Source organism: Mesoplodon mirus (genome assembly GCF_964341445.2).
Source record: "Mesoplodon mirus genome assembly, chromosome: 3".
Lineage (NCBI taxonomy): Eukaryota > Metazoa > Chordata > Mammalia > Artiodactyla > Ziphiidae > Mesoplodon > Mesoplodon mirus.
This window is the reverse complement of record NC_138978.1, coordinates 45,363,854-45,389,239: the sequence shown is the minus strand read 5'-3', so window position 1 is coordinate 45,389,239 and position 25,386 is coordinate 45,363,854. Positions and strand designations below refer to the sequence as shown.

Sequence of the window (25,386 nt, the reverse complement as noted above, 5' to 3'; positions counted from 1 at the left end):
TTCTTGTCTCCTTTATCAAAGATAAGGTGACCATATGTGTGTGGGTCTATCTATGGGCTTTCTATCCTGTTCCATTGATCTATATTTCTGTTTTTGTGCCAGTACCATACTGTCTGATGACTGTAGCTTTGTAGTTCGTCTGAAGGAAAGGAACCTAATTCCTCCAGCTCCATTTTTCTTTCTCAAGATTGCTTTGGCTATTAGGGGTCTTCTGTGTTTCCATACAAATTTTGAAATTTTTTGTTCTAGTTCTGTGAAAAATGCCATTGGTAGCTTGATAGGGATTGCATTGAATCTGTAGATTGCTTTGGGTAGTAGAGTCATTTTCACAATGTTGATTCTTCCAATCCAAGAACATGGTATATCTCTCCATCTGCTTGTGTCATCTTTAATTTCTTTCATCAGTGTCTTATAGTCTTCTGAATACAGGTCTTTTGTCTCCCTAGGTAGTTTTATTCCTAGGTATTTCATTCTTTTTGTTGCAATGGTATATGGGAATGTTTCCTTAATTTGTCTTTAAGAATTTTCATCATTAGTGTATAGGAATGCAAGGGATTTCTGTGCATTAATTTTGTATCCTGCTGCTTTACCAAATTCATTGATAGCTCTAGTAGTTTCTGGTAGCATCGTTAGCATTCTCAGTGTATAGTATCATGTCCTCTGCAAACAGTGACAGTTTTACTTCTTCTTTTCCGATTTGGATTCCTTTTATTTTTTTATCTTCTCTGATTGCTGCGGCTTAAACTTCCAAAACTACGTTGAATAATGGTGGTAAGAGTGGGCAATCTTGTCTTTTTCCTGATCTTAGTGGAAATGGTTTCAGTTTTTCACCATTGAGGACGATGTTGGCTGTGGGTTTTTCATATATGGCCTTTATTATGTTGACCTAAGTTCCCTCTATACCTGCTTTCTGGAGGTTTTTTACCATAACTGGGTGTTGAATTTTGTCGAAAGCTTTCTCTGCATCTATTGAGATGATCATACGGTTTTTATCCTTCAACTTGTTAATATGGTGTGTCACACTGATTGTTTTACATATATTGAAGAATACTTACATTCCTGGGATAAACCCCACTTGATCATGGTGTATGATCCTTCTAATATACTGTTCGATTCTGTTTACTAGTATTTTGTTGAGGAGTTTTGCATCTTATGTTCATCAGTGATATTGGTCTGTAGTGTTCTTTTCTTGAGACATCTTTGTCTGGTTTTGGTATCAGGGTGGTAGGGGCCTCGTAGAATGAGTTTGGGAGTGTTCCTCCCACTGCTATATTTTGGAAGAGTTTGAGAAAGATAGGTGTTAGCTCTTTTGTAAATGTTTGATAGAATTCACCTGTGAAGCCATCTGCTCCTGGGCTTTTGTTTGTTGGAAGGTTTGTAATCACAATTTCAATTTCAGTGCTTGTGATTGGTCTGTTTATATTTTCTGTTTCTTCCTGGTTCAGTCTTGGAAGGTTGTGCTTTTCTAAGAATTTGTCCATTTCTTCCAGGTTTTCCATTTTATGGGCATAGAGTTGCTTGTAGTAATCTCTCATGATCCTTTGTATTTCTACAGTGTCAGTTGTTTCTTCTCCTTTTTCATTTCTAATTCTGTTGGTTTGAGTCTTTTTCCCTTTTTTTCTTGATGAGTCTGCCTAATGGTTCATCAATTTTGTATATCTTCTCAAGGAACCAGCTCTTAGTTTTATTGATCTTTGCAGTAGTTTCCTTCATTTCTTTTTCATTTATTTCTGATCTGATCTTTATGATTTCTTTCCTTTTGCTAACTTTGGGGTTTTTTTTGTTCTTCTTTGTCTAATTGCTTTAGGTGTAAGGTTAGGTTGTTTATTTTGAGAGTTTTCTTGTTTTTGAGGTAGGATTGTATTGCTATAAACTTCCCTGTTAGAACTGCTTTTGCTGCATCCCATAGGTTTTGGGTCATCATGTTTTCATTGTCATTTGTTTCTTGGTATTTTTTGATTTCCTTTTTGATTTTTTCAGTGATCTCTTGGTTATTTAGTAGCATATTGTTTAGCCTTCACGTGTTTATATTTTTGCAGTTTTTTTCCTGTAGTTGATATCTAGTCTCATAGCGTTGTAGTTGGAAAAGATACTTGACATGATTTCAATTTTCTTAAATTTACCAAGTCTTCATCTGTGACCCAAGATATGATCTACCCTGGAAAATGTTCCATGAGCACTTGAGAAGAAAGTGTATTTTGTTGTTTTTGGATAGAATGTCCTATAAATATCAGTTAAGTCCCTCTTTTTTAAAGCTTGTGTTTCCTTATTTATTTTCATTTTGGATGATCTGTTCATTGGTGAAAGTGGGTTGTTAAATTCCCCTACTGTGATTGTGTTACTATTGATTTCCCCTTTTATGGCTATTAGCATTTACCTTATGTATTGAGGTGCTCCTATGTTGAGTGCATAAATATTTACAATTGTTATATCTTTTTCTTGGATTGAGCCCTTGATCGTTATGTAGTGTTCTTCTTTGTCTCTTGTGAGAGTCTTTATTTTAAAGTCTATTTTATCTGATATGAGTATTGCTACTCCAGCTTTCTTTTGATTTCCATTTGCGTGGAGTATCTTTTTCTATCCCCTCACTTTCAGTCTGTAAGTGTTCCTAGGTCTGAAGTGTGTCTGTTGTAGACAGCATATATACGGTATTGTTTTTGGATCCATTCAGCCAGTCTGTGTCTTTTGGTTGGAGCATTTAGTACATTTACATTTAAGGTAATTATCAGTATGCATGTTCCTGTCACCACTTTCTTAGTTGTTTTGGGTTTCTTATTGTAGGTCTTTCCCTTCTCTTGTGTTTCCTGCCTAGAGAAGTTCCTTTAGCATTTGTTGTAAAGCTGGTTTGGTGGTGTTGAATTCTCTTAGCTTTTGCTTGTCTGTAAATGTTTTAATTTCTCCATCAAATCTGAATGAGATCCTTGCTGGGTGGAGCAATCTTGGTTGCAGGTTTTTCCCTTTCATCACTTTAATTATGTCCTGCCACTCCCTTCTGGGTTGCAGAGTTTCTGCTGAAGGATCAGCTGTTAACGTTATGGGGATTGCCTTGTATGTTATTTGTTGCTTTTCCCCTGCTGCTTTTAATATTTTTTCTTTGTATTTAATTTTTGATAGTTTTATTAACATATGTCTTGGAGTGTTTCTCCTCAGATTTATCCTGTGTGGGAGTCTCTGTACTTCCTGCACTTGATTGACTATTTCCTTTCCCATATTAGGGAAGTTTTCTACTATAATCTCTTCAAATATTTTCTCAGCCCCTTTCCTTTTGTCTTCTTTTTATGGGACCCCTATAATTTGAATGTTGGTGCATTTAATGTTTTCCCAGACGTCTCTGAGAACGTCCTCAATTCTTTTCATTCTTTTTTCTTTATTCTGCTCTGTCGTAGTTATTTCCACTATTTTATCTTCCAGGTCACTTATCTGTTCTTCTGCCTCAGTTATTCTATGAATTCCTTCTAGAGAATTTTTAATTTCATTTATTGTGTTGTTCATCATTGTTTGTTTGCTCTTTAGTTCATCTAGGGCCATGTTAAACGGTTCTTGTGTTTTCTCCATTCTACGTCCAAGATTTAGGATCATCTTTACTATCATTACTCTGACTTCTATTTCAGGTAGACTGCCTATTTCCTCTTCATTTGTTTGGTCTGGTGGGTTTTTACCTTGCTCCTTCATCTACTATGTATTTCTCTGTCTTCTCTTTTTGCTTAACTGACTGTGTTTGGGGTCTCCTTTTCGCAGGCTGCAGGTTCGTAGTTCCCATTGTTTTTGGTGTCTGTCGCCAGTGGGTAAGTTTGTTCAGTGTCTTGTGTAGGCTTCCTGGGTGAGGGGACTGGTGCCTGTGTTTGGTGGATGAGGTGGGTCTTGTCTTTATGGTGGGCATGACCACTTCCGGTGGTATGTTTTGGGGTGTCTGTGAACTTATTACTATTTTTAGGCAGGCTCTCTGCTAATAGGTGGGGTTATATATCTGTCTTTCTAGTTGTTTGGCATGGGCTGTCCAGCCCTGGAGCTTTCTGGTCATTGAATGGAGCCAGGTCTTAGCGTTGAGATGGAGATCTCTGGGAGAGCTGTCACTGATTTATATTACATGGGTCAGGGAGGTCTCTGGTGATCCAGTGTCCTGAACCTGGCTCTCCCACCTCAAAGGCTCAGGCCTGACACCTGGCCGGAGCACCAAGACCCTGTCAGCCACATGGCTCAGGAAAGTTTCTAGAGGTCCAGTGGTGTGAGCATGTCAAGCTCTCCCTTTTATAGCCATGAAAAAGTTGCTGTATCTGGCCCTTCCTTTCCAGTCCTTGCAGATTGGCTCTACTAGGTCACTCTTCTGATGCTCAGCAAGGCTGCTCACCACTCCAGTCGGCAGCTCATTTCCCGCCTTAAGCAGGAAAGCCTGGAATAATAATTTACGAACAATTACTTATTGGCCTGAAAGAAGTCATACACAGTATATACATTTATGTCCAGTAGTGTTTATGGAACAAAGAAGATAATAGGAAATCTTTTTAACTCGGAAAATTTAAATGGTAAGAATATTTCTTTGTTTACTTGGATAGGGTCAGGTGCATGGAATGAGTTATATTTTAAGAATTTGTACAAAGTGTTGTAATTTTAAAGTAGTAGTTGCTATTCTCAAGGACCCAGTAGCAGCCTTAGGCATAAAATATTTCACACACTTACTCTTTTTCTGACAGAGAGAGTAAGGAGTGATGGAAGGAAATGAGTTAATCCAGAGTTTTAGGTGTTTGAGGTAGAAATAATTATCAAATCTTTTCACAGTAGTTACTGAGTTGGTACTTCAGTACCAGGCAGAAACTTAGAATCCTCATCTTTTGGTTCAATTCTTTGTCAATTGCTTCTGGTAGACACTGTGCTTATAAATACTTATATGTGAGTTCATTTGATATATGGAGATGTTCTGAGTACTTCAGTAAGTTATTTATAGAAATTTCAGGTTGGCAAGATATTTATAAATTAGGTACAAATTAGTGATGTGCTATATTAGGGGTCAGCAAACTTTTTCTGTACAGAGCCAGGTAGTTAATGTTTTAGGCTTTTTGGGTCATACAGTCTCTGTTGCAACTACTCAATTCTGCTGTCATAGCTTGAAAATAATGACAGACCATATGTGTAAGAGTGAGCATGACTGTTCCAATAAATCAATATTTGTGGACACAGAAATTTGCATTTTATAATTTCACATATCATGAAATACTCTTCTTTTGATTTGTTTTCAAACATTTAAAAATGTAAAAACCATGCTCAACTCACAGGCCATCCAAAAGCAGGCAGTAGGCTGAATTTGTCACACAGGCCATAGTTGACTGATCCCTGCTGCTTTATGGCTGCTATAATTGAAACGTGAATTAAAAAATAAAAATAAGTCTTGACTGAGTAAATCAACAACTTTGGCAGAAGTAAAACACCAAAATGTATTAGTTTACATAGCTATATCATTTATTCGTTCACTTATTGAGAGACCTGTGGATGTGAATCAGCCTTACATGGCATTTTCGGTAGTTTGTGAAGAGAAAGGCAATTATGTTGAAAATGTTCTTAGAGCTATGTGTTCTAATACAGCTGTTTCTCAGTAGCCATAGGAGATTGGTTCCAGGACCACACCCCATACCAAAATCCATGGATGCTCAAGTCTCTTACATAAAATGGCATTTTAGTTGCATATAACCTACACATCCTCTGTATACTTTGTCATCTCTTAATTACTTATAATACCTAATACAATGTAGGTGGTATGTAAATAGTTGCTGATGTGCATCAAATTCAAGTTTTGCTTTTTGGAACTTTTGGAATTTTTCTTTTTCTGAGTATTTTCCATCCTTATGTGGGGAACCCATGGATATGGAGGGCTGACTGTATTTGAACTTAGTCTTTGTTATCAATAATATTTTCAGTTACTTATTTCTATGTACTCTTCTCCCTAGGTGATTTCTGCTATTTCCATGCCATTAATTTTCTGACTGCTTCCAAATTTATATTTCTAGGTTATACTTCTATGAATTCACATGTCCAAATTGGTAGTTCACTTTAAGCTTGCATACCTTATTAGCATCTTTAACTTAACATGTTTAAAATGGAACTCTTGATTATCCTTCCCATGCCATTTCTCCACCAGTCTTCCCCTATAAATGGCAGAACTATATCACCACTGCTAAATCCAAAAATGTGGGCATTAATCTTTTCCCATTTGAAAAACACCTAATCCTCAGAAACTAACACAACATTGTAAATCAATTATACTTCAATAAAATAAATATTAATTAATTTAATATATTGGCCATGCTGTGCAGCTTGTGGGATCTTAGTTCCCCGACCAGGGATTGAACCCGGGCCATGGCAGTGAAAGAGCTGAGTCCTAACCACTGGACTGCCAGGGAATTCCCCAATAAAATAAATTTTTTAAAAATGTCAAAAGCACCTAATCCTTTTGTAAGCCCTGTAGCATCTATCTCCAAAATATATCTCAACCATGGCCACTTTTCAGTATTTTTATTGCACTACCTAATCCAGACTATTAGCATATCTTGCCTGGAACAATGTAATATTATCATTATTGTTTTTCCAGCTTTTTTTCTTGGGTTCTCCCAATGCATTCTCAGCACAGGAGCCAGAATGAGCTTTTAAAAATATAAATCAAATTATGTCACTCTCCTGGTAAAACATAACTTTTTATTGCACTTTGAATAAAATTCAAGATACTCACCATTGTTTAAAAGGTATTGTATTATTTACCCTCTATTCACGTCTACAGCCTCATCTTCAGCCTTTCATACCCTTTCTTTCCAAGCTGCGGCCATAGAAACCTCCTGTTAATTCTTCTAATAGGCTCAAGCTCTCTATAACTTTACCTGACAGATGCTGTCTAACTGCCTGGAATACTGTACCCCCAATTCTGCACATGGGTGGGTCTTTTTCATCTTTCAAGTCTCAGCTTAAAATGTTACTTTCTGTAACAGACCTCTGTATAAAAGGCTCCCATCCCAGCGTTTCCCATCAAAACACCATAAGTAGAGGGACCATGTCTGTTTCTTTCACCATTAGATATCCAATGCTTGGTATAACAGGCACCAAATAAATGTTTGTGGAATGACTGAATGACTTAAAGAAAGCATCCATTTATTTCATCATATCATATGTGGTTTGAGAAGGAATGTTTAGCGGAAAATCTTTGGATGATGGCATGGCAAACTGACAATAATGATCAAGTGGTAAGACCAAGCAGTTATCAATAATCCTCAAAGTAAAATAATGAAAGATGAAAAATGGTAAAAATAACTTTCCTGTGTGTATATGCATGTGGTTTTTTTTTGTTTGCACATGAACTCTTGAAAGGTAACATAGATCAATTTCAAAAGGACTTTCATATATTTGACAAAAAGATTTAGAACTTCAGGGCTTCCTGGATGATTGTGAAGTTATGATTAATTACCTACTACAGTGTCTTATTTTCAAACCATGGGTCACAAGCCATTAGTGAGTTTTGAAGTTAACTGAGTGGGTTATAGCCAGTATTAAAAGAAAAAGAAATAGGATAAAAGATGTCAGAGTGTATTGCAAATAATGAGTAAGTATTTCTTTTTATTTAAGAAATAACTAATATGAGTCAAGAGTAAGTCCCAAAGCCTGTGAAGGAAGACTGTGCCCTTAGTAAGATGGGCCCTCTCACGGAGGGGTCAAGAATAAGTTCATTATGTTCTATGCTTGGGTAAGATCAGCCCTTCCCAAGTGTCCCTACTTCCATCTGCAGGGTTAAAAGGGGTTCCTTGATATCTACTCCACCTTTCTTTCCAACACTTTCATCCCTGACATTATTATTTGCTTTGATTCAACCAGAACCAATTTCATTATGCCTTTTCCTCCTGTTTATGCAAGTTACTCAGATTCCCACTTCACTCCTCATTCAAACCTCCATAGTCTCTGCACAGCCCATATCTGTCTCTATTCTTTTTCCTTTACAGTGCTTGAAACCTTTTTGCTATGCCCTGTGGAACTATTCATCATTAACCAAATTCCTCTTATTGTCAACCTCTTCCCTGCACATTCTCTTCACCGTCTACCTCTGACTGAAATCTGCCTTTCTGATCACATTGTTTTCCTGTAGGCTTCTCAGTGTTAATTGCTTTTCTCCAGTAGCCGTCATACCACTGGACTAACTGGTAAAACGTGTGTTCTCATTTTTCCTCATTCCAATTTCCAGTCCTTCCTCTCTAAAAAACCTTCAGCTTTGACTTTCATGTAAAAAAAAATTGTATTACTTACTGATTGAGTCCTCATTTTCTGATGATTTTTAGTTCCTGGTTTATAATTGTTCTCTGTGTTAATTCTTAGTAATATACCCTTGTAAATGATTCTTCTAACATCTTAGCCTCTTAGTTCCTTGAACTTATTTTCTACAGTGATCTTTTTTTCCCGTCCTATGTCAGCCATACCTTCCTGTGGTCTTGTCATTTAATTAAAACAATTCTTAAATACTAATTTCAAGCTTCCATTTCCTGCTAATCATCTCTCATTTTTCTAGTCCACTTCCTTTAGTATCCTAGCCCTAACAATCCTTCAGCCTTATTCAGGCCTCCAATCCATTGTTGCTACCATCTTTTCGTGATCATTACCTCTTTCATGTCCTCTCTTTCTTCCTTAGAGTGGGCAATATCCCATGGTCATTCATTATAATCACTTTCTTGCATGTAGCCTCAATTCTTGCTTCATGGATCTTGCTTGACAAAAATCCTTACCTTGGATAAATACGACTCTGTCTATTCTGGGCCTCACAGTTAAATGTGACTAGAGACAAACAAAATCATGCTGATTGGTGTATCTTTAAATTCATGACCATAATCTTTAGAGAGCCCCCTAATGTTGCTAGGGAGTGATAGCGTATTTACCTAGTTTATCCACACTCTCCTAAATGGCCATTTTACACTTATCTTTTCCTCAGAACTTTAAAACACCTCTCCCGTATTCTCACCCTCAGCTGATGACTTCATTTCCTATTTTGTTTCACTGATTAAATGAAGGCAATCACAAGAGAATTTCCACAAGCTTCCAACTTGGTCTCTGTTTACTTACCTGCATCTTATACACATACTCTTCTTTTTCTCCTGTTACTCTAGATGGCATGTCCAATCTCCTGTCTTAACACCAAGCCTCCATGTTTGCTTCAGATTACATTCTGTATTCCCTCTGGCCTAAATCAAGGACTTCCTTCACTTTAATTCTTCCCTACATTATCAGTTTTTCCCTCTAGTAGAGTGTTACCACTAACATTCAAACGTGATGTTATTTCTTCCATTTTTCTCTTGATCCCACCTCCCCTTCCAGCAATCACTCCATTTCTCTAGTCCCTTTGATAACAAAACTTCCCCCAAAGATTTGTCTATATTTGTTGTCTCTAATTCCTTTCCTCCTGTTTCTCTTGAGCCCAGTCTAAGTAGGGACCTGCTAGTGGACTTGCCATTGTCACTGATGACCACATTACTAAATTCAGTGTCATGGCTTTTAAGTGTCGTCTGTGTGCACTGTCAATTTAATATCTCTAATTTATATTTCTACCCTAGACCTGTTCCCTGAATTCCAGATGGATATATCTGACTGCTTTCTTATCTTCTCCACTTGAATGTTTAATACACATTTCAAACTTACATGCCCAAAGTGGAGGTCTTCATTTGCAGTCTTCCCATTTCAGTTGACGGCAACTTTATCCTTCCATTTGTTGTCTAAAAGCTTTAGGATCATTATTGACTCATATCCAGTCTGTCAGGAAATCCTTTTGGTGTGATCTTCAGAATATATCCAGAATTCACCTATTTTGCATCACTTCTATTACCATCACACTGACATAAGCCATTATCATCCTTGTCTTAGTATATTTTATTACTCTCCTCTGTGCTTCTGCCCTCCTTTGTCAACCTTTTCCCATCCATTTCAACACAGCTGAGAGAGAGATCCTTTTAAAATATGAATCCGATAATGTCACTCCAATAGCTTCTGATCTCATTCAGAGAAAAAGTCAAAGCCCTTACATTAGCTTAAATGTCTCAACACATTTCATCTCACCTATCTCCTAGCATCACTGTTAACCTCTCTGACCTATTTCCTACCAGAACTCGTTTGGCTTCAGCTGCATTGGACTCCTTGTTGTTCAGTAAGCATTTTGCACTGGCTATTGCCTTTGCCAGCCATATTCTTTTTCTATATATGTTCATGGTTTCTTTCCTCACCACTTTCAAGTTTTTGCTCAAATGTCACATTCTCCAAGTGAGAACCACCCTGATAACCAAGTTTAAAATTATGTAATTCCCCAACCTCATATTCTTCACCCTCCCTTTTCTGCTTTATGTTTAGTCAAGAAAACTTTCACTTCTAGTAGTCAACTATATAGGTTACTTTATTTATTCCTACTAAAATATAAGCTCCAGAAGATCAGGGGTTTTAGACTGTCATGTTCACTGCTATATCTTCAGTGTTTAGAATACTCCTGGAACAGAATTGGTGGCTCAATAAATATCTGTTGAGTAAATATTTTTGTCCTGGGTTATGATGTAAAGATGTAAAATGTGTTTCTTAATGTGTCTTGCTGTCCAAAAAAGTTTGAATTAGCAGGTATTTACCATCAAGTTGGGAGTTTGAAAGGTATGTAGGAGTTCTCTGGCAAATAAATTTGGTGACATTTTGTGTGGTTATCAAGTTAGTAGGTCAGAGGTAGCCCAAGAGTAGTTTATTCACCCCAGACAAAGTGCTTTAACAAAAAAAAATTATCTGGCCTAACGGTTAAGTGACCTAGGTAACACTTACAAGAGATCTCATCCAAGTCATTTCACCTCTTAGGCTGCAGCTCCTCATCTATAAAGTCTTTAGGTTGAGGTACTCTCAATGATCTTTTCTAGGTCTAATGATCTCTGAACACCTACATCACTAATTTTTGCTATAATGATCCTGAATGAAGTGGATATTAGTTGCAAGGATATGCTTCTTCAATGAAGAAATTAATGATTTTCGACTGTGTTCTTATATGTTTGTATCATTTCATGAGCTAAAGAATTTGTATTTTATTTTAATATTCATATTTATGCTAACTTATGATATTTATGAGATAGAGATTTTTTGCAATTCAATTGTTCTTCTGTATTATCCTATTTAAGAAATTGTCAAAAGATGCAAAGCCAAACTACAATAGTGATAATTTTCTAAGAATTATAGGAAAAGATTAAAAATGCACAATCAATAGTTATTTTTTATTTGTTTTTATTTTTTGTTTTTCAGACGGTCTTAAAATCACTACACTTGCCAAAAAACAACAGCCTTTATGTTCTTACACCAGATTTGCCACCACCTTCATCATCTAGTCATGCTGGGTAAGGTGTTTACTTTTCCTGGGAATCTGAAACAAAAAGTTTGATTGTTAAGTTGCTTTACTGTATATAAATATCAAAATCAAAATCTTGTTGAAGCTTTAACTTAGCAACAGCTATTAACTATATAAAGTTTCAAACTATTTGGTTTGGGTAGTTTATTTGTTTGATTTTAGTGATGGAATCTTTTTACAAAGAAAAGCTTTAGCAAAACTCTATTATGTAAGAAAGAGTCAAAAATGGTACTTCTCTGTTTGAAGGGGAAGAACTGGAGTTGGAGGGAAGAGATTGAGTAACTGGAACTCCAGTGTCTCCCATGGCTAAAGAAGCAAAGCGTTGAGGAAGATTCTTGGGCTCTGCAGAATACAGCTTGAAAAACACTGATATAAAATTTTTATTAAGATTTTCTCTCTATTTGGAATAGAGGGTCTCATTCTTTTTTCAGTATTCACAGTGAAACACAGTACATTTATAGAATGATCAGATGATTTTAATGTTTAATTGTATGTTACATTATTGCCTGATGAAGCAGCCTGATCTAAAGTGAATGATTAAGGTAGTGATAGAGTAATAATTTTAATGAGTACAGTATCCTTCCAGAACTATGTTTAAGTTGTTCTTAGATTTTCACCATTTTTTGCACATTTTCTCTTTTTATTTAATGCAACTTGGTGTTCCTAAACTTCGAATATTGTCCAATTTTTCCCCACCACCTACCAAATACCTTTATTATTAATGTAGTACAAGGAAAAAAGTCCTGTTTTTCTTTGGTACCCTACCCACAGAACACCTCTGGCCACCAGATATGTGGGTCCCCCCCACCACCACCACCATGAGACAGTTCTTCATTCCCAGCTGGATGTTCTACAATTTAACTAAATTCTGATACTACCTACCTGGAGATAGCATTAGATCTCACAGGTTCAGGGCTCAGTCCCACAAGACTGCCCCCATATCAGACCCAGTTGCAAGTCTGTGTTGTTACCTGTGCTTCTGACCAACTGGCTATAGATTGGAGGTTCCCACCACTCCCTTCTGAGTTCAGTAATTTGTGAGAGAATGGCTCACAGAACTCAGAAAAATACTCTATTTGCTATTACCAATTTATTATAAAGCATATTTTAAAGGATATAAATGAACAGCCAGATGAAGAGATACATAGGATAAGATCTGAAAGGGTCTTGAGCACAGGAGTGCCTGTAATGTTTGGGGTGTGCCACCCTCCCAGGACACGAATGCATTCTTGTTTACCAACTTGGAAGCTCTCCAAAGCTCTTCAGCTAGGATTTTTTATGGAGGCTCACCACAGAGGTATGATTAATTGAGTCACTGGCTATTAGTAATTAACCCAACCTCCAGCTCCTCTCTCCTTCCTGGAGGCGGAGGTGCAGGCTAAAAGGTCCAGTCCTCTAATCATGAGCTTGGCTCCCCTGGCAACCAGCTTCTCTCTAGAGGGGTTTTCCAAACATCATCTGTTTAGCAAACCCAGGTGTGGTTGAAAGTGGCTCATTATGAATAACAAAAGAGACCTCTCTTTTTTCACCTTTATCACTCTTATCACTTAAAAAATTCCAAAGATTTTAGGAGGTCTAAGTGGGGAAGAAAACCAAATGTATATTTCTTATAGATCATACCATCACAGGTGGATAGTAGCAAAAAGAAAATTAAATTTCACTTTACCAAAGTAGAAATCACTGAACTGAAAAAAGTTAAATCTAATATAATTTTATCTGATAGTCTGTTAAAGGTTTTAGGCTAAGAATTTAAAGATTTCTTGGGTTGCTCTTTATCTTCTATGTGCAGATCATATATTAATGGGAAGTTGTATTTGCATACTACTACAAACAGCCAAACAGTACTTGTAGTCCTCGTGTTTATAGTAATGTTGATATAAATACCAGATGAGATTATAGGTATGGGTTCTGTATCTAGTCATGTAGGATATTATTTTTTAGGTTAGTTAACAGAGTGTAATCACTGTCATCCAATATATAATCCACATAATTACAAGTAGGTAAGAGACATCATTTGTTATAATCTATTGCTTTCCCGTAACATGATTAAATGGATTTATCAAAATGTCTTCCTGGGCTAATGGAAATGTTCTTCATTGCCATGTGGCTGACCTTAGTTTGATTGCCACTTCCTCAGTCCCTAGGCAGGCAGGGGCCTACAGTGCTTCTGAAATACAGTGTTTATAGGAGAATGAGTACTTTATATAGCATTAAAGTAGTCTTCCCTAGTTGGCTTTATGGATTTTTAGCAAGTTACAGTAATGCTTTTTCCTGTGTTGGAACAACAAGAAAGACATAAAAATTCAAAGCCAAATAAAAGTCACAAAGCACAGTCTATCTGGCTAGTGAGAGGAGGGGAATTAGAGCTTTCCTGCTTGAAAGCTGGAAAAAGTTATAAAGGGCACATTTGATGAAAAAGTTATATTAGGGCACATTTGATTAAAATCTAACTTAAAAGTCAAGGTGTGTTTCTTTTAGGTGTGTTAATATATCTTTCTATAAAACTACAGATTATTTTTCTTTTTTTGTGTGTGATGTATATCTTAAATTCTGATTTCATGAGAAACAATTTAAAAAAACAAAATCCATACAAAAATTTAAAAGCTAATGGTAATAATTATTTTTAACTTCTGATTTTCATTTTGTATTTATCAAATAAAAATAATTATTGACATCTTAACTATATAATAGAGTCCAAAAGTAATTTAGTATTGAGTTATAAAGCACATCATATTATCAAATATGGGAGACATAAAATTTCTCTGCACTAAACTCCATAATGAATCAAATTGATTTGTTTTTGAAAAATTTTGTTATAATTGGTATATTCATACAAATCTTATTGTAATTTGTAACCTAATTTATAATCTACAAAGGAGAAAATAAAAGGTAATTCTGATTCTTAGTGTTATATTTGAGAATTGGCAAATGAATAGAAGAGATCTGAAATTGGTAGAGAAAAATAGGAAAGATTCTTCTAACACCTTGGCCTTTTAGTTCCTTGAACTCATTTTCTACGATGATCTTTTATCCCGTCCTACATTAGCCATATCTTCCTGTGGTCTTGTCATTTAATTTAAACAATTCTTAAATACTAATTTCAAGCTTCCATTTCCTGCTAATCATCCCTCATCTTTCTAGCCCACTTCCTTTAGTATCCTAACCCTAACAATCCTTCAGGCCTCCAATCCATTGTTGGCTACCATCTTTTCGTGATCATTACCTCTTTCATGTCCTCTCTTTCTTCCTTAGAGTGGGCAATATCCCATGGTCATTCATTATAATCACTTTCTTGCATGTAGCCTCAATTCTTGCTTCATGGATCTTGCTTGACAAAAATCCTTACCTTGGATAAATACGACTCTGTCTATTCTGGGCCTCACAGTTAAATGTGACTAGAGACAAACAAAATCATGCTGATTGGTGTATCTTTAAATTCATGACCATAATCTTTAGAGAGCCCCCTAATGTTGCTAGGGAGTGATAGCATATTTACCTAGTTTATCCACACTCTCCTAAATGGCCATTTTACACTTATCTTTTCCTCAGAACTTTAAAACACCTCTCCCGTATTCTCACCCTCAGCTGATGACTTCATTTCCTATTTTGTTTCACTGATTAAATGAAGGCAATCACAAGAGAATTTCCACAAGCTTCCAACTTGGTCTCTGTTTACTTACCTGCATCTTATACACATACTCTTCTTTTTCTCCTGTTACTCTAGATGGCATGTCCAATCTCCTGTCTAACACCAAGCCTCCATGTTTGCTTCAGATTACATTCTGTATTCCCTCTGGCCTAAATCAAGGACTTCCTTCACTTTAATTCTTCCCTACATTATCAGTTTTTCCCTCTAGTAGAGTGTTACCACTAACATTCAAACGTGATGTTATTTCTTCCATTTTTCTCTTGATCCCACCTCCCCTTCCAGCAATCACTCCATTTCTCTAGTCCCTTTGATAACAAAACTTCCCCCAAAGATTTGTCTATATTTGTTGTCTCTAATTCCTTTCCTCCTGTTTCTCTTGAGCCCAGTCTAAGTAGGGACCTGCTAGTGGACTTACCATTGTCACTGATGACCACATTACTAAATTCAGTGTCATGGCTTTTAAGTGTCATCTGTGTGCACTGTCAATTTAATATCTCTAATTTATATTTCTACCCTGTTCCCTGAATTGTCTTCTCTTCACCTCAGATTTGGAATTTTTTTTAAAAGTATATTTTATTTAGGTGGTTGGTTTGATATTTAATTGGTTTTATTCTTTTATTTCTCCGACACAAGTCAGTGGATGTTGGAAGACTGAGGGGAACTGCATAAAAAACTTCCTGTTAACTGCAGTGCAGAACTATGACGAGGTCCTGTTGCTGGATTCCACCATTCCAATTCCAATGCAATGCAAATATTAGGTTCTTTCTTTATAGAGTATCAGTCTTCTCTCAATGGACTAGACAACACTGGTATTATAGACAACACTGGTATTATAGTATCACTCCTAAACAAAATTTATTATGACCAAATCAGAAAAGTAATATGATTATAATCTATCTCGTCATATAAAAGATAATAAGACCTAGAGAGAAAAATCCTGGATTACACTCCCAGCTTGGTTAGGGTCTTAGATTTTTCATATATAAAATAGGAAGCATTGATTTTAGTTGCCAGGGTGGTTGTAAAAATTCATTAAGCAGGAGAGGTACATTATATTTGAAATCACAAATTACAAAGCATGATTATTACAATTATTTATGCTAGTAAATACCAATAGTAATCTTTTTCATTCAACTCTCACTTGATTTTTATAACAACTCTACAAGATTACAGGCTGATTTTGATATCTCTAATTTATAAATTAGGAAATTAAGGTGTTTAAAAGAGTTTTGTGGATTGTTCAAGGTCATCAGTGAATACTTCTGATGCTGAAATCTCCATCTGACCCTCCATCTACTATAGCTTCCAGTTTCTTGACACAAATATATAAAGCTTTATTCCAAAGGTGCCTTCTTTTTTGGAAGCTGTTCTCTATAATGAGATTAAAAAAAAATATCTTGTAATTTGTCATTATATACTTGTTAAAGGGTATTTATATACATTACTTCACTTACTGTAGTTCTCAAGAATATTAATGAAATTTCGGTATGTGAATGAACTTTTAGTTACCGTACACTATTAATCATTTAGTAAAATGTAGATATAAAATAACATGCTTTTAAATTGTTTACTGACAAACAATATTACTCTCAAGGTTTGGTGAGAGCTATATCTTAAACCATGTTCTTATAAAATTTTTTTTTCTTAACTTGATTTTACTGCCACTAGGGGGTGCCTGTTAATTGAGTCTTATTTTGTATTTACATTTTTTTTTAAAGCTAAGAGCAGTAAAATTACCATATAAGTGTCTATAATTGAATTATATTTAGAATTATTTTAAAGTAAGTAATGTTTTTCAGAAAACAAAATTTCAGGCTTTTTGAGAATTTAAGAGCAAACTCTTTAATCGTAATCTTTATAACAGTTGAAAAGCATTTAAAAACTTTTTAAATAAATCGGATTTCACTAATTAATTCAAAGGTGATGCAGTACCCCTATGGCACAACTTCGGATTATACTGTAAATCATAGTAAAATCAGAAGGGATGGGGACTGTCAATTATACCTGTTTCATATTATTATAAGAAAGATTCAATCTGTCAAAGATTTATTGATTACCTACTAGATGAAAACAAGCTCTGTCCTGTGGGAGCTTATAACCTATTCATTAAGGTATATATAAGCTTTTATATATATATATATATATATATATATATATATATAAAATTTATTTATTTATTTATTTTTGGCTGTGTTGGGTCTTCATTCCTTTGTCTAGTTGCAGTGAGCAGGTGCTACTCTTCGTTACAGTGCACAGGCTTCTCATTGCGGTGGCTTCTCTTGTTGTGGAGCACAGGCTCTAAGCACACAGGCTCAGTAGTTGTGGCTCATGGGCTTAGTTGCTCCATGGCATGTGGGATCTTCCTGGACCAGGGCTTGAACCCATGTCCCCTGCATTGGCAGGCAGATTCTTAACCACTGTGCCACTGGGGAAGTTCCCTTAATTCATCTCTTTAAAGAAAATTTCCAACATTGTTTTGGTGTTCTGTGTGCCACTCAGGTTGATTCATCCAGTAATCACCTCTTTTCTTCATCTTTTCTAAAAGTTGGTGTTCCCCAGAGTTCTATTTTCAGCAATCCCTCTTACTGTACATTCTCCCTGACATCTCCTCTCAATACTTCAGTTTCCAAAAACATATATAGATGACAAGTCTCTATTTATAAACACCTGTTTCCTACTTGCCAATGAAGCTTTTCACTGGTGTGTGTCCCCTATGTAATTCAGTCACATGTCTAGAACTGAGACAATCCTGAAAAATATGTACTACTTACTGCCTATATATTTTGTCTCAAATGTACAATGCTACAAAATATTGCAGTGTATTCCAAGTAGGAGGATAATTATTTAAAAGATCATCCGTTTGGTATATAAGTAATTAGTGCATTTATTAAGATTATTTTTGGTAGGAAGATGAGAATAAAAACCAGGTTGTAGTAGATTTTAATGGATAAGTGAGAAATGAGGGATTAGAGTTACTGTTATTTTCAGAAAATTCAACTCTGAAGGGAGAGAAAAGTTGAGGGAAGAGTAGGGTCAAGAGACTGAAGAATTATTAGAATTATGAGGAGGAAGAGACAGCAAATAGGAAAAATTTGAAAAAATGAAACCAGAAAGGGCTGGTGGACAAAAAGGGTATGGGAGTATCTTAATTTAAGCTGCAATGACAAAATACCATAGACTGTGTGACAAACAGTAGACATTTATTTCTCACAGTTCTTGAGGCTGAAAAGCCCAATCAGGGTTCCTGTGAGATTTGGTTTCTAGTGAGAGCTCTCTTCCTGGCTTGCAGACAGCTGCCTTCTCACTGTATCCTCATATGGGGGGATGGGGATGGAGGGAAGGAGGGAGGGAAGGGAAGTAGAGGAGGAGGGAGCAAGCAAGTACTGGAGTCCTCTTAGCTCTCTTCCTCTTCTTATAAAGACACCAATCCTATTGGATTAGGGCCCCACCCTTATGACTTCATTTAATCTTAATTACTTCCTAAAGACTGTTTACAGATACAGCCATATTGGGGGTTAGGGCTTCAATATAAGATTTCTAGGGTTGGGGGATGCAGTTCAGTCTATAGCAGGGAGGCAGGGTGGAGTCCAGGGGTTAAGTGTTGAAGTTAGCTGGCAGGTTTAGAGACAGTAAAAAAGGTAGAAGGATAGAAGATTGGAGCAAATGGAGAACATTTCTGGATTCTGGATTTCAGTGCTGTTAAGTAATAGTTGTTGAAAAGTGTAAATTATAGATAATACTGCAGTAGAAGATAGGTAATAGTTACAAGAATAAGGATGTTAAATATGAAGTTAAAGTATTTGGTAAGTGATAGTGACACAACAGTTATCATTTATGAAGACAGGCTTTTTGCCAAGCCCTTTATATATATTATCTGATTAAATCCTCACAATAAATCATAGATAGGTGTTCTTTGTCACATTTTGCAGATGGGTAAACTGAATTAGGGGTAGTGGTTAGGTGATGGCAGAGAGAGGGTAGTTATTGAGAGCTTGTTTAGGTTCTTGTTTGAAGAAAGCTAGAGCTACTGATTAAATTAGACTACATTAGAAAAATATAAATCTAGGTATAAATGTTATAACTTAAGGGGATAAACACTAAAGAAAAATAACATGCATGCTTCTAGAAGAAAAAAGAATAGTCAGCTATATGTTGTTTATCAGAGAAATATCTCTTAAAGAAATGACACAGAAAAGAGTAAATAAAGGGTATAAGAAATGATATTTAAGCCAAATATTAATTTTTATAATGTAGTGTGGCAATATTAATATCACATAAAATTGAATTTAAGGCAAATAATATTGAGGGACAGTTTACCAAGAAGATATGGCAATTGTAAACTTGTGTGCACAAATCAGCAAAAATTGACAAAATTATAAGGAGAAATAGTTCAACCACAATTATATACAAATGTCTTATGGAAACTAATGAATTAAGCAGTAAATCTTTGTAGGCTATATATTATTTGAATAACCAAATTAAGCACATATAGAATACTTATGAAAATTGACCACATATTAGAACACAAAGCCAATATCAAAGAATCACTATCATGCTGACCCATTCTCTGGCCATTATGCAATAAAATTAGGAGTGAAGTAATAATAAAAAGGTATCTCTGAGATTCTCCATACATTTGGATACTACAAATAATTTACTTCAAAATAATTTATGGGTAAAAATGAGATCATGATAGCAACCACTAGCTGTTCAGAAGTGAACATAAATAAGAGTGCTATATACTAAAACTTTGAATATAGCAAAAGTGGTACTTAGAGGGAAATTTGTAATATTAAGTCCACTAATTAGAAGATAAGAAAGTTAGAAGGGCTTCCCTGGTGGTGCAGTGGTTGAGAGTCCGCCTGCCGATGCATGGGACACGGGTTAGTGCCCCAGTCCGGGAAGATCCCACATGCCGCGGAGTGGCTAGGCCCATGAGCCATGGCCGCTGAGCTGCACATCTGGAGCCTGTGCTCTGCAGCGGGAGAGGCCACAACAGTGAGAGGCCCGCGTACCGCAAAAAAAAGAAAGATAGAAAACAATTGCAATGTATGTTCAACTTAAGAAAATAGAGAAATAACAATAGAGTAAGTCTGAAGAAAATAGAAGGAAAGAAAGATTTAAAAGCAGTAATTAATGATAGAAGTAATCAACAAGTAATAACTGCTTGAAAAATCAACCCAAGAAAAAACGAGGGTAAGCACAAAAATATTAGGTATGAAAAAGGGGACTTAACTACAGATTCAGAAGAGATTATTTGATTAATAAAATAATTATTAAATAAGTTAATACAAAAATAAATTAATAAATTGTTTTAAAACAAAAATGCATGAATAATAATAAAATAAGCGTATCTTTATGACTTATTAAAATCTGAAATTTAGTTGAAATGGAGAATTTTGTATAAACTATCAAGTACTAAAATGAATACAAGAAATAGGTAACCTGAAAAAAGTGATAGCCATCAAAGAAATTGAATTTGTAGTCAAAAGTTTCACATGCCACTTCTTCCCCCTCCCCCACCCCAGAGGATTTCCATAAAGACATTTTACACAAACTCTTCCCAGTGAGACTGCTACCTATCTTATTTTATAATGTTTATGTAGGGCTTCCCTGGCGGCGCAGTGGTTGAGAATCTGCGTGCTATGCAGGGGACAGTGGTTCAAGCCCTGGTCTGGGAAGATCCCACGTGCCGCGGAGCAACTAGGCCCGTTAGCCACAACTACTGAGCCTGCACGTCTGGAGCCTGTGCTCCGCAACAAGAGAGGCCGCAATAGTGAGAGGCCCGCGTGCCGTGATGAAGAGTGGCCCCCGCTTGCCACAACTAGAGAAAGCCCTCGCACAGAAACGAAGACCCAACACAGCCAAAAATTAATTAATTAATTAATTAATTAATTAATTAAAAAAGTTAATGTTCATGTAATCTTGTTACCAAAACTAGAAAAAGATAATGTAAGAAAAAATTGTGTGTAATTCTCACTTATAACCATAGGTAATAAAAATGAGTCAGTAAACTTTTCTTTGCCTTCTCTCAGCCTTACCATTTAATGACCTCTTCTTTCCCCTGTCCTTATTGCACTACTTCAAATGGCACCTCTCCCAGCATTCAAATGGTCTAAGATGTAAATGAACCAAAAACCATAACCTGATTATGTCTCTTCCCTGCTCAAACCCCTCCATTTGCATTTTTGCACTTAGAATAAAATCCAGGTTCCTTACTAAGGTATATAAAGGACTTACATAATCTTGTTCCTGACTTTCTCTCTAACTTCATCTTTTATCATTCTCATCTCTGGCTTATATCTTGCCAGCCACACTGGCCTCCCTGCTCTTCTTTAAACATTCTAAGTGTGCTTCAACTTCAGGACATTTGCACTTTGCTATTCCCCTGCCTGAAATGATCTATCACTTATCAACTTGGCTTACTCCTTTACTTTATTCAGGCCTCTACTCGAATGTTACATCCTCAGATAGGCTTTTCTTGTTTCCCCTGACTACAAAAGCCCCTCTGTTATACATTCTCCCTTTATCTTACATTATCACAACAATGCATTATATTAGTAATATTAGTAATGTATTCATATTTGTTGTCTGTGTCCCTCATCACAATGTAAAGCTGTAAGAAATCAGCGACTTTTTTTTTTGTTCACTGTTGTATCCTCAGCAGCTAAAAGAGGGCCTGAAACATAGTAGGTACTTAGAACTATTTGTGGAATGAATACTGTGAAGTGCTACATGCCTAAGGATGTTTGCCTCCTAAGAGAGACCAAAGGTAAGAAGTAAAGTTCTAATGGAGGGATATCAAGCATCATGCGGAACAGATATAAGATACTTGGGGAGCCAAAGGTCTTACAAGTGTCCCATAAATGTAATGAACTAGGCAATCTCCACTCCTTGACCTGAGTTTAGCCTTTTTTGTCCAGTGTTCGTTTTCATTTTTCTCATCAAAGTATGGAGTGATGGAAGGAGCTCTGGCTTTATAGTGAGACGCTGTTTATCCTATAACTGTCCTACACTGGTTTTGTGGCCTCAGGCAACATCTTTCTTCTCTGAGTCTTAGTTTTCCTAGTTTTATTTCTTATATGGCTGTCCTCTCTCCAACCAGATCCTGAGCTATAAAGAGCAAGAGCATTCTTACTGAGCATCTCCCTCAGTTCAAGAGAGTGCCATCTATATAGAGGCCCTTAATAAACATTTGTTGTAATGAATATGAAAAGTTTCATGACAAATTGAGGGATTTAGTTTTTTATCCATGCATGTGTAGTCTCTCCATTGGCTGTTTTGCTATTTGTCAAACTCATCATAAAGTATTTTTCAGATAAATGGAGAGTCCATTTCATTTATTCATGCAGGATGTCAGTTATTTACTCATTTACTAGATATAGATTGAGTACCATCTTAAAATGTGTTAGGTCCTTGTTCTAGGTGTTAGGGATACAATGAGAAACAAGACAACAAGGTACCTGCTTTCATGGAGTTTACAATATAATATGTGTAGACATGGGGGTAGGGTGGAGGGACAGGCAACAAACTACAAATAAGATATACCAGAAAAATTATCAGATGATAACAAGTGCTTTGCAGAAAACTGAAATAGAGTGACATGATAAGAAGTAATTGGGTGACTACTGTAAGTTGTATGGTTAGGAAAGGCCTCTCAGAAGAGGTACTGTTTCAACTGAGACATGAATGATTGAGGAACCATTAAAGTGAAGAGCAGAATGAATAGTATTTTAGGCAAGGGAAATATAACTAGTGCCAAAGCCCACAGGCCATGTATAAATATAAATGGAGAAGGTTTAGTATTTTTGGATTTGGTATTACTAATGATCACCTTGCTAGAAAAGGACTGAATGGGTGTCTTGGTAATAAAAGACAGTCTTTTCAACTTGCTTTGGTCTTATTCTAATAAGTGCTTAAAATGTCCAGCTCCATTTTAATTATATAGATTGTCTTCATTTTTATGGCAGGGCGACAGAAAATAAGGTATCCCTTATGTGTAGCTGTCCCTTTTACAAGTAGTAATTGAGTCTTTCTTTTGAACTTTGACCTTTTTATACTGGGAGGATGGTTCCCATTAATATTTCGATGAGTTCTATGAGGGTATTGTTGAGCTCTGGTCATGCAGTCTAGCATATGGTCCTCTTGTGTGGCCTCTGAGTTGTGAAGTTGCTTTTAATTCTGACTTTGAATTAGTTGCTATTTGTGCAAGCATTAGTAAATTCAGTAAATTCAATTAGTAAATTCAAATTAGTAAATTCAATTAGTAAATTCTAATTGGGACTCCTGTGATAGTTAAGTAAACCACTGGTGTTAAAATATGTGGCCTTTTTTTTTGTCCTTGGAAAACCGTTGATGGGAAAGCAGGTGACAGTAGCCTTGAATTAGGTGAGAGTAGGGTATTATATTTTCTGATGGATACTGTGGAAGGAAATTGAGGAGTAGTGAGTCAAGATACCCGAGTCCTAGCCCCATCTGAGTTCTAGCCCCAGCTCTCCCATGGAATCACTGTTTGACTTGGGGCAGGTCACTCCTCTGCTCCAGGCCTCAGATGCTACCAGAAAATAAAGAGGCTCCATGACTGGAAAAAGAAACTGCTTTAGTAGCCAGACAAGCACCAAATGGATCATGTGGCTTAGACTTGAGTCCTAAGTGAGGTCTTCTACCTTTCACTCCAGATCTAAATCTTAGGGCCCACATGCTCAAGTGACCTATAAAAAGAGTTATGACTGGGTCTTCAGAGCCTTAAGGACTGATGCAATAGACCTGCCTCACCAACCTGGTCACAGCAGGAAACAGCTTAGAGAGCTCATGGCAAACCTTGTCCAGGGGTGTTTACCACAGAGGATAAAAAGTGGAAGGGAATTTAGTGCACTACGGCATTGGAAATGGAAGAGGAAGCTGCTGTTCTCGTCCCTGCCTTCTGTGAAACCTAACCTAGTACAGGTGACCTTGTGAATAGTTATAATAGTCTTCTTTTCTCTGGAGGAGGCAGGTTTAGAATGGGGAGAAAATGCTACAAGTGTTAAAACACTTCCTTTGTGAGGAGAAGCAGCATGGGCAGAAATAGTATTCACCGTGTAAGCAGAGGCAGAAGCTTGAAGAAAAGCAAATGAAACATTGTTCTCATGATCTTTGAGGTCTCTTCTAACCTTCTACGTTGGATATGCACTTCACTAAAGCCATTAAGCCTGGTATAATTAAGGGAAAAACAACTATTCCTCTTCTATCTCTGCTTCTTATAACTAGCTGTGGTAATAGGTATCCAGCTGTGCTTCTAGCCTCAGTCTTAGCTAAGAGGTGACACCCTCTGGGTGGTATGTGTATTGATACTCATACAAACAGTTTATTTTTTTCTTTTTTGTTTTCTTTTTCCCATCTCTCCCACCCTGTACTGAGGCCATTCAGGATACTTGTTCACCCCCCATTATCCCAACTAAAAAGATAACTGAACAGTATCATGGAACAGTTGTGGGGTTCACTTACTACAAGGACATTCTAAGGATGCTCTCAGATAGCTCTCATCCTACTTCTGTTTCCTCAACACCTCACAATCTCGGCACAGATGTTAATCCTTATAATATTTTTCACTTGTTTTTAGTCTATATCTTGCTATTTCAATTTTTGGTGTTCTCCCTTAATGCAAGAGTCATATCCATCAGAGCTCTGACTTAGAAGAAAGCTCTAGGGTATCATCTTTGGAAGGATTTAAAGCAATCATCTAATCTAGTCGCATTTTATGACTAGGGGAACTGAGGTACAGAAAGGGGAAACTTTACATATGCAAGTAAATGTTCTGAAAGGATTGGTTAATTTTTTCTTCCAAAATGCTTTACAAAACAACTTCTTTTTTGTTTGTTTTCACAAAGGATATTCATCTGTGAAAATGTTTTACCAGTGTTGTAAGTAGTACAGTATTTGATAACAATTCGCTGTATCATTCTTAAAGTAACTCATCATTTCTTAAGGATAAATTAATATAATCAGTGTTTCAAGTTCATTATGGTGATTACTGTTCAACTTTAATTCTTGTGAGCATTATTATTAGATTTTGTAAAAGTGAAATTAGGAAGTATTGGATTGGTAAGTGTTTCTTAATAAGGGGCTACTTGAAAAGTGGCTTATTTTAAGAAGAGGACATTTCCCTATAGTTATGCATTCTGGATGAAAGAAACTTGTCCCCAATTAAAGCATTGGTGGAGATCACAACACATCTAATTGGATTGATGTAGCAAACCCATTTATATAGTCTACTGCCTATTGATAGGTCAGTGATTACTAAGATTAGCTTGTTAACATCACACTTCGAAAAAGAACTGCAGGTATTCTCTATGGTTGATTTAATGGACAGTCGGAAACT

The 25,386-nt window shown here is 36.3% G+C and overlaps 1 protein-coding gene across 1 annotated transcript in view; it reads left to right on the top strand.

The window, feature by feature from the left end:
- Positions 1-25,386, top strand: part of FAF1 (Fas associated factor 1) — a 486,072-nt gene that overhangs the window by 208,277 nt on the left and 252,409 nt on the right. The window contains exon 6 of the mRNA XM_082614051.1: positions 11,275-11,366. Within this exon, the coding sequence (XP_082470177.1) occupies positions 11,275-11,366 (92 nt within the window). The remainder of the gene's footprint in view (positions 1-11,274; positions 11,367-25,386) is intronic.